Source organism: Gorilla gorilla, chromosome 2 (genome assembly GCF_029281585.2).
Source record: "Gorilla gorilla gorilla isolate KB3781 chromosome 2, NHGRI_mGorGor1-v2.1_pri, whole genome shotgun sequence".
Taxonomy (NCBI): Eukaryota; Metazoa; Chordata; class Mammalia; order Primates; family Hominidae; genus Gorilla; species Gorilla gorilla.
This window is the reverse complement of record NC_086017.1, coordinates 14601001-14610605: the sequence shown is the minus strand read 5'-3', so window position 1 is coordinate 14610605 and position 9605 is coordinate 14601001. Positions and strand designations below refer to the sequence as shown.

The following is a 9605-nucleotide window of genomic DNA, read 5'->3' as shown; positions in this document are numbered from 1 at the left end:
ACCTTCTTTTCCCTTCATCTCCCTCCTCTTTCTCAGCCTTTCCCCTTTGCTATAGCCTTACTCCTGAGCAGTAAATTTAATCTTCTTCCAACATCACCTGCATCAGCTAAGCCTCTGGAGGAGTCCGATATTAACATGGGGCTTACAGTTAGGAGGTCCTACCTTCTCTGGGTGCAGGAGAGGAGCAGTTCTCCCCACTCTCCACCCTACACACATCGGAGAACAGGAACTCGCTTGCCAAACTCTCGCCGGTTTCTGGGAGAGAGAAGGAAATTTTATGATGAACAGTCTGGCAGCATATGGTTAAAATGTTTGAAGTCCCCAATTCACGGCTGATTAAACAATTCTTTACATAAATAACACCCTAGAATCTTGCATATAAATTCAAAGCAGAAATGCAATTTACACTTTCATTTGGTGATCTGGATGGGAAAAAAGCCAAAAATGTCAATTCCTGTAGGCTTACTAGAAATATCGCACTTAAATAGCACCTCTCCAACTTTAAAGACAAACAGCTGAAACTCTTAGACAGATACTACTGAACGTACAGACTCTGGCAAGATTTATACCAAGTCTGCACGAGAAGCATTAGCAGGCATTAATAGAAATCCAAGGTCCAGGCCAGTTTAGTCCACAACTCTAAGATGGCTGGCAGTAAATGTCACTTAGTGTCAACTTGGGAGGCTGGGAGATACATGCCAAGAACACAGCATTTGGGAGGGAGAGCACAAAGGCTGGCTGGCTCAGTCAGCCACAACGATTCTAGTCTCTTTCTTAGACTCGGGATGAAAAACTAAGTATTTCACTAAGTCGGGCCAACTATTGTAACTGAGAGAAGAGGGCACTTGGGTACCATTAAAGTATTATGGTCATTTTTTTTCACTCTCAAAATTGGAAATCTCTTCTGTTCTTGCTATGTGTAAAAATAACATGAGCTCACTGTAAAACCTGCATATAGTAAAAAAGCCCCAGAGAGAGCTACTGCTAGCAGTCTGGAGGTACCGTCATCCATGTTTTAATATATGTATATGGGCTTTTTAATTTTTAAGAAAACATAAGACCAGGCATAGTGGCCCACACCTGTAATCCCAGCACTTTGGGAAGCTAAAGCTGGGGGATCGCCTGAACCCAGGAGTTCAAGACCAGCCTGGGCAACATGGCAAGAACCTATCTCTACAAAAAATACAATTAGCCACATGCAGTGGCAGGCGCCTGCAGTTTCAGCTACTGGGGATGCTGAGGTGGGAGGATTGCTTGAGCTCGGGAGGTTGGAGGTTGCAGTGAGGTGAAATCATACCACACCGCACGCCAGCCTGGGAGACAGAGTGAGATCCTGGCTCGAAAAAAAAAAAAAAAAAAAAGACATACATGTGATCCTACTATAGTTATCCTTCTGCCATTTCCAACTACATCTTGTGGGTATTTTTCCATGGAGGTTTCTAAAGATGTACCTATGTGCAAGGCACCCCACCTCATGGATGTACCATGATCTGATGAAACACCCCCGAACATTTAGACTGCTTCCAACTGTACACTGCAGCGAACGTTCTCCCATATATGTCTGTTTCTACGTGCACAGTCGGCAGGCTTTTTTTCTTTAAGTATTGATTCCTAGAAGTAGATTTACTCAGTTAAAGGGATGCATACTCCAACGCTCTCAATATATGTGGTCACTGCTTTACAAAAAAGTTGCACTAGTTTAAAAGATGATGTTAGTGAATAAATAAATGTCAGATCTGGTCACCCACTCTTAGCATTTGATATGCCACATTGCCTCATTCATTGTGAGAATGAAGACCTGTATTTGAAATTCACACTCTGCGTGTTAGGGAGATACAATGGGGAGATATCTGCATTACTAAAGTCATTTTCTTTAGTTCAGTTATAATCAGGAAATAATCTTTAAGCATTAAAAAGATCAGAAGATCCCAAACCCACCTGGAACAGCTGTTTCATTGGGCAGCCTATCTACTTCCAAGATAAAGTCATCCTTGAAGAAAAGATAGCCCACTATTGAGAACAGGTAAACGAGGATCAGAGCCAGAACTGCTGTCAGGATGATGGACCGTCCATTGCGAGTGACACTTTTAATGACATTAAGCAAAGTCTCTTCTCTGTACACTAAATCAAAAAGCTTTGAAAACAAACAAAAAGAATTTTAAGAAGCCTTGAAGTTAGATGTACATCACTATCCCATAATGAAAACTTGGTTTAGAGAGAGTTTACCCTCTTAGACACTCAAAAGCACTACATATGATCTTAACACTGAACATCTTCCCTGGCTTCACAGGGAAACGGAGATGGTAAAAATGAGGAAAAATAAACACAGAAGAGGAAGCAGGAAACAATAGCAACTTCAACTAGTATCCAGAGCCATTTAGAGGGACTGGAAATAGAGAAAATACATGCTTGTGCCAGTGAGTTTCAGAGACAAAGGGAGAGGAAAGTGATGAGGGTCTTGGCATCCATTCATTTAGAAAGTACTGAAGTGAGTTTATGAAGAGCCAGCCACCCTGGTCCCTGCCCTCCTGCAGCCCAGTGTCTGGTGGGAAGGCAGACGAACTACAAGCCAGCGTCAGTGGCAAGAACTCTGGACTTAGATGTAAATTCACATCTCAGCTCAGCTACTGTCCACCGTATGATCTCGGGCTAGGCACTTTCCTCATCCCCTCTGAGTCTCCATTTCCTCATTTGCAGACTGGAGGATGTAGAGTTGTTATGAAGAATAAGTAAACCACATATGCACAGTGCTCAGCACACTGGCATCCATATGCTCAGTAAGTACAGTAAATAGTAATTATCATCAATTTCCTGATCAAGAGACTGGGGCAGGGTCACATAGCTAGTGTATTGCAGGGACATTAGTGACGGTAACACTGTGAGGGTAAGACCCCTGCAGGTCACAGTGCATTCACAATCCAGGCTTGCCCTCTGCTAAGGAACCTGCTCTTTGCAAGAAGTTGGCTTCCTGAGGAATGGAGGATCCTTGTAGGTACATATAGGTATGGGAGGATGACGGCTAGTTTTCCAAGAGCTACAGTCACAGATACTTGACTGGGAGAATGGTGGGGAGTGTGGGGAGAGAGCTCTCTGAAGTTACTCTTATACCTGAGGCTAGTTTTTAGCATGGCCTCTGGCTGCTGTCTAATCCTGTACAGAAGGTTTGGTCTCCACTGTGGCTTTGGGGTGTGACTGCACCATGAAGTGAGTCAGGGGACAGGGTTGAATCCTGACTGCTTTTAATTTGTTGCAAGATGTCGGCCAAGCCATCTAAGCTCTCTGGATCTGTTTCCTCATCTGTAAAATAAGTGGACTGAGACAGCTGATCTCTGAGTCCCTTCCAATTTAGAATTTTTCATCTGAGGTCATTTTCTGGTCGATTGGCTTTTCTGCCTCCTTGACACCAATCTGTGTTCTGAGACTAGTTCTGTGAAGGGCATTGGGTAGAGTAGGATACTTAAATGGAAGCAAGGAAGAGGGATTTTAGTCAATACAATATGACAGAAGGCAAAGTGTTGCTGTTAATGTTGGTTAAATATTTTCCAGCAGCTCAATATAAAGTGGCAAGTAAGCGCAACTTCAGACAACAAACAAATGATACTTGTTTTCTGTGGTTAAGGACCGCAGAGATTACACAGGCTCCAAATCATAGAAATGACAAGCGATTTTTTTCTTTTCACTCATCTATAATTTCTGATTTTAAAACAATCAATAAGTATTATTTATATAAAAGAAAAGCTTTCTTCTAACTGGAAAATTATACATGTTCAATGGAGAAAACTTGGAAAACAAAAAAAAGCACAAAGGAAAAAAAGTCACTAATAATTCACCATCTAGAGACATTCGCTCAATAGCTTAATTCCTTCTGGCCTTAAAAAATGCAATTTATAGATATATATTGTTTACAAAAATATTAGACCATAATACTGGCACATAACCAGCCTTTCACCAAGCCATCAGGAACATTTTCCTGTCAAAAATGATCACCTGGTATTTCACTATATGGGAAAAACATGATTAACATAACCAATATGTTTTTTAAAAACAGTCAAGATGTTTCCAATTATATGTCATAATAAATAATGCTGTGAGGAACACTTCTATACATGCCTCCATACATGCTTGTCTAGTTATTCCTTTTCGGCGAATTTTTGGAAATGGAGTATTCGGGTCAAATGGTATAAGAGAAACATTTTGCCTGCTGCTTTCAGAAAGGCAGGATCAGTTTACATTCACCACTAGTAAAGAATCATGCCCATTTTACCCCACTCTCACTAGTACTGGGCACCATCAGGCTTTTTAACCTTTACTAATGTCACAGGTAAAACACGGGATTGTGCTGTTTTAATTAGCATGTCTTTGTTTAGCACCAAGGATGAACATTTTTCCATGTTTACTGACCATCTGGATTTCTGCTTTTGTTAACTGCCTGCTTATGAACTTTGCACATTTTCATCTCCAGGTGTTAATATTTTTCTAAGGACACAGCTTTAATGCAGGCTCAAGACCAGGTCCAGCCAGTCTTTGTGGGGGAGGGGGGGCAGCAGTTTAATTAGGCCACCAGATCACCCTCCCTACCTTCCGGCCTGCTGGCATGGAGGGAGCTCTCCCAACTCTGGAACACATGGGTGTTCCCTGCTCAGCTCTCTCTCCTTTTACAGGCAGCCCAATTTCTTTTGGTTGCAGGCTTTCCTTATTAGTAGAATAATTTGAAGTGTCAGTGTTTTCTGGTTCTTACCAGACACATTGAGTACTGCTTTGATACCAAAAGGAGCACATCACTTGAAGACACAAACAAGTCAAGGTCCACACAGCTTAGAAAATCCCCCCCCCCCAAAGCACAGGAGAGGCAGCCAACCATAATCTAGTTTGATCCTATTGCGTTTCCTAAAAGTGAACTGAGGTAGCAACATCAGAAGCTGAGAGTTACTCTTATCTTTCTGTGATAGGTTGGAGACTTGAAAGCACAGATGCAAACTGGAATGTGAAATGCCAGTTTCACTGATGCAAGGACTTTTTCACATGCTTGAATAAAAGGCAGTGTCAACTTGGGAATCAACAGAGTTGTGAGGCTCTCCTGCCTCCACCAGTTACTGACAGTGTGACTCTGAGCAAGTTACCTAACCTCACCAAGCCTCAGTTTCCTCAGGTGTAATTGGAAGATACCATCTACCTCAAAGGTGGTAGTGAGAGTGTGTGGAGAAGAGTGCAGGGTGAGCACTCACAAAACGGCTGTCCCTGTGCTGTGCTCCTGACTGTGAGGCCTATGAGGGTAGGGACTGTGTTCCTCTCACCATTATGTGCCCTGCGTCAGGCACTGGCACTGGCCTGCATTGCAAGTGATGAAGAGAAGAGGACTCAAATGAACAGAAAAGAAGCCAAGCCAACTGGAGGCAGATTGGAGGAAAGGTCGAAGTGTCTACTGGGGCAAGGTGGCGTTGACCAAAGGGGAATCTCCTGTCTCTTGGGAGAGAGCCCTTGGCAGGGATGAGAGAGACCACCAACTGAACTCTGTCGCCCTCCCAAGGGAGGACAGGAATTTGTTGTCCAGGGACATGATGGCATGAGACAAAAAGTTCCAGAAACAGACATAAGTCTCTAAAGATTTCTGATACAAAGTGACCAAAATAGGCCACATAATGGGAATCACAAGTATATCCCGAGACCTCTTTGCCTAAAACCTCAAACTATAGCCAGACCTATTTTAAGACGAGGGAAAAGAATCCATTCCCTTTAGCCTGCCAAAATCCACCCCTAATGGAATGAGCTAATCCTAGTGATCTGAACGGTGAATTCCTTATGGTGTTTTGGACGGGGGAAGGAATATAGAATGACAAAGACAATAATAATAGCTGGCAATCATTCGGCAGTGCTATTCTGAGACCCTGACCTGAACAGCTGCATGTAATCCCGGTGACGGCCCTGTGAGGGAGATACACCGTTCTCATTTTGCAGATGAGGAAACTGAGGCACAAGGCAGTCAAGTACGCTAAGCGAAGGGAGCGTCTCACACAGTTGCATTTTGTGCTTTCAAATCTCTAACCTATCGCAGAAAGATAAGAGTAACTCCCAGCTTCTGATGCTGCTGCTACCTCAGTTCACTTTTAGAAAACGCAATAGGATCAAACTAGATTGTGGCTGGATGCCTCTCATACATGCTTCGGGGGGATTTTCTAAGCACCTCCCTGAAGAGCTTCCCTTGCTCTGCCTTTTGCAAGTCCCCCCTCTCTTTGTAAGTCAACCCTTAGGCCTTGATCATTTTTGTCCTCACAAATATTTTAATATTCCTAGGCTCTTTATGGTGTTGCTTGCAGATAGGTCAATTTTATGCTTCCTGTCATTTTATGTAGGTACAAGAAAATGGTTTCTTATCTACCACGCCACAGGTCTAGATTCCCTGTAACTACAGGAAAGTAAGTAGTTACTTGATTTGCAATTTAAAAACCTGCTCAGGAGGAAGGTGATGGAACCAACTTGTTTTATAGACTGTGAAGACATTAAGCACTTGGCTCATATCGGAAGAAAATGAGCTACTGAAAGGGTCTCCCAGATCAATAAATCTACTGAGCTCATGATCATGAGTCCCGGGTCTTCGAAACTAGCTCCTACTCTTATGGTCGCTACACGTGTTCACAAGAAATGGATTCCATGAGAACTGCTGGATGACAGCCTCAAAAACACTCCTCTTGGTGTAAGTGCTGGCTGAGTCTAAGAAGTAAAGAAAAACAAAGGTGCATGGAAAGGAAACATCTCCTGAACCTACTACAGGCATTGTCCATTACTGAGAAGTAACAGATCGGGAGTGCACAGTACACAGTGCAGCTGTGTGACTCTTGAATTCCTGGGCTGACCCAATTCCTGTGGAGCTTTCCCCTCAGATCCCCCAAAGGCTGCAAACTGTGGAGCTTCAATCCTGGTGGACCGGGCACACCAATCACCATTAAAAGGAAGGGTCTGTGATGAGAGAGAGGACATAGGACACTCTCCTAGTTTCCCCACACACAAAATATTCCCACACCAGGTACTCACCAGCAGACTGTAGAAGAATTCATGGACAAAGAGCCCCATGGCACAGATCACCAGATACAACAAATGATAGAGGAACTCAACATCCAGAACCATGGCTCGGTAGCCTCTTGTGAATGTCCCACAGTTGCCCACAAAGCTCATTAGAAAGATGATTTTATTGCATACCTGAGAACAATGACAGGAACAGTCAGATGGCACGCACTGTGCCAAACTCTTCATGAGAGCAAAGAGAGCATCTCACACAAATGTATTTCAGTCACCATGCCCAAACAAACGCTTCCTTTTTCCACCCGGTGCCCACCAAACCCGCCAAGACCCATTTGCAGATCTAAGTCATTTCATTACTTTGCTTTTCAGGCATATTACAAATTACATGGTAGTCAAATAACTTCATGCGCAACAGTAATCAAGTAGCATTTCTCTATGGCAAAAACAAAATTAACACATACTGAGATTATGATTTTCAAAATGAGATATGAATCATTTCTAACATTCTTGTATGAGTTAGTCAAACACAGAAGTCACCTCAATCCACGAACCCTGTGATCAGCATGATCAAAAGCATTTTCTGAATTTGTTACATTCTAGGCACTGTAAGGTGGCAATTTAATGAGCAGTGATCAGTTCTTGCCTTTCATTGCTCCTAAGTTCACAGGGAAAACAAGAATTTTCTTGGGGGAAAAAAAATATAAGGGACTTCAGGATGAGTTCTATTCCCCTGCCCTCTCTTCTGGGAATAACTTCTAATTTTCCTTTGGGGACCATTCCTCTCTGAGTAGCAGTCTTTGAGGTCTGGGTGGGGCTCCAACCTGGCCATCACAATAGTGTATTCCCCTGGGTACAATGACTGGTTTAGAGATAGACACAGGACCAAATGGAGCCAATGATGTCCACTGAGCTCTTTCTTGGGATTGCAGCCAAAGATAATTTTGTTCTTTCCCACCAACCTTGAACCTGAGCAGCTCTAAACTCTGGAGCTGCCACATTACCAACACTGAAGGCACCACCAGCACTGGGGACACAGAGCCAAAAGATGGCAAGGAGGAACTGGGCCATGAGGACACGGTGTGAGCCCCTGTATCAGCTGTGCCTGAAGCGAGGCTGTTGGTTTCTTGGTCAAAATGAACCAATACATACTCTCCTTTGCTGAGGCAAGCATGGATTAGGTTTTCTGACATCTGCAACTGAAGGAATCCTAACTGAACTACTGTGCAATATAGTCTCACCTTTGATAGAAACCCCAATGCCTGCAAGTCCATCTCCAGCAATATGTTGACAGAAAAACTTGGCTCAGGAGGAGGCCAGAGAGGAACCTCTCTGGATGCACTTGGTAAAACCATCTTCTGCTACTCTAGCTCCCTTGGCCACAGGTGCGGGGGAAATACTGCCAGTTAATCTGGTAGGTCAGTATAAGTGAGCTTCTCGGCAATCAGATAAGCGAGGAAGCCGACACCCACAGATCGCTGCTGGCTTTCTCAGACAGGCTAAGCATTCAATCTGCCAATTTTTTCCAAAATTCTAACCTTTGCTAGTGGAGGGGATTTCATAGGGTGGGAAAGTATCACTGATTCTGGATGATCCATGATGATGTGGTTTCAGGGAGAGGCAGATGGTGCCCTGGGTGACATCACACATTACAGGACCTCAAACACACCCCAGATCCTGCCATCTTAACAACAGGGTGATCCACTTCACCTGAATCCATTCTCCCCTCTAACTTCTGCCCTAGTTTTCTCCATTGCTTCCCCAGGAAAGAGCTGCTATTTGTGGTCTCAGCCTGCGGCTGGACTCTGCTTGTTAGTCTTAGATCTGGCTTCCATCCCCACCTCTCAACAGAGACAGCTCATGTGAAGTCTCCAAGGATTCTGCGCACCCAGCAGTCTTCCCGTCTGCTCTTAGCATCTTTCCCAGCTCCCTGCGGTGTGACAAGTCTCCCAGCGCACCCTGCTCACCACTCTCCCAGCTGGGCTTTAGGACCCTGCCTTCTCCTCCTCCAGCTCTCAGAACTCCGATATTCTTTCTCTGTCTCCGTCCACAGGTACTTTCCCTCTCCCATACATTCCATGTGGGTGTTTCTCTCTTTTAAAATTCACTCTAGGCGGGGCATGGTGGCTCACGCCTATAATCCCAGCACTTTGGGAGGCCGAGGCGGGTGGATTGCCTGAGCTCAGGAGTTCGCGACCAGCCTGGGCAACACGGTGAAACCTCGTCTCTACTAAAATACAAAAAACTAGCCAGGCATGGCGGCACACGCCTGTAGTCCCAGCTACCTGGGAGGCTGAGGGAGGAGAATTGCTTGAACCCAGGAGGCGGAGGTTGCAGTAAGCCGAGATTGTACCACTGTACTCCATCCAGCCTGGGTGACAGATCGAGACTCTGTCTCAAAAAAAAAAAATGTAAAATAAAATTTACTCTAAATAATTATTTATTATAGCTGTTTGCCCCCTACCAGCTCAGGTTGTTGTAAATGGTAATTAATTATCTCAGTTGAGTCTTTCCCCCAACTGATTTGTGTTAAAGAAGTGATAACTGTGGAATGATTATCAGAGAAGGCCAGAGAAAGAAAGAACTAGACA

At 44.1% G+C, this 9605-nt stretch overlaps 1 protein-coding gene and 1 long non-coding RNA gene across 4 annotated transcripts in view; one reads left to right on the top strand and one right to left on the bottom strand.

Moving 5' to 3' along the window:
- ITPR1 (inositol 1,4,5-trisphosphate receptor type 1) overlaps positions 1 to 9605 on the bottom strand; it is a 354018-nt gene that overhangs the window by 34142 nt on the left and 310271 nt on the right. The window contains exons 55-57 of the mRNA XM_063703566.1: positions 7030 to 7194; positions 1939 to 2134; positions 163 to 255 (exon numbers count right to left, since the gene is read on the bottom strand). Of these exons, the coding sequence (XP_063559636.1) occupies positions 163 to 255; positions 1939 to 2134; positions 7030 to 7194 (454 nt within the window). The remainder of the gene's footprint in view (positions 1 to 162; positions 256 to 1938; positions 2135 to 7029; positions 7195 to 9605) is intronic.
- LOC129532546 (uncharacterized) overlaps positions 1 to 9605 on the top strand; it is a 70855-nt gene that overhangs the window by 55215 nt on the left and 6035 nt on the right. Inside the window, exon 4 of one of the 3 annotated variants that reach the window (XR_010132738.1) lies at positions 8866 to 9067. The exons of the other annotated variants lie outside the window; for them this stretch is intronic. This is a non-coding gene — a long non-coding RNA (uncharacterized lncRNA). The remainder of the gene's footprint in view (positions 1 to 8865; positions 9068 to 9605) is intronic. 3 annotated transcript variants of the gene reach the window in all.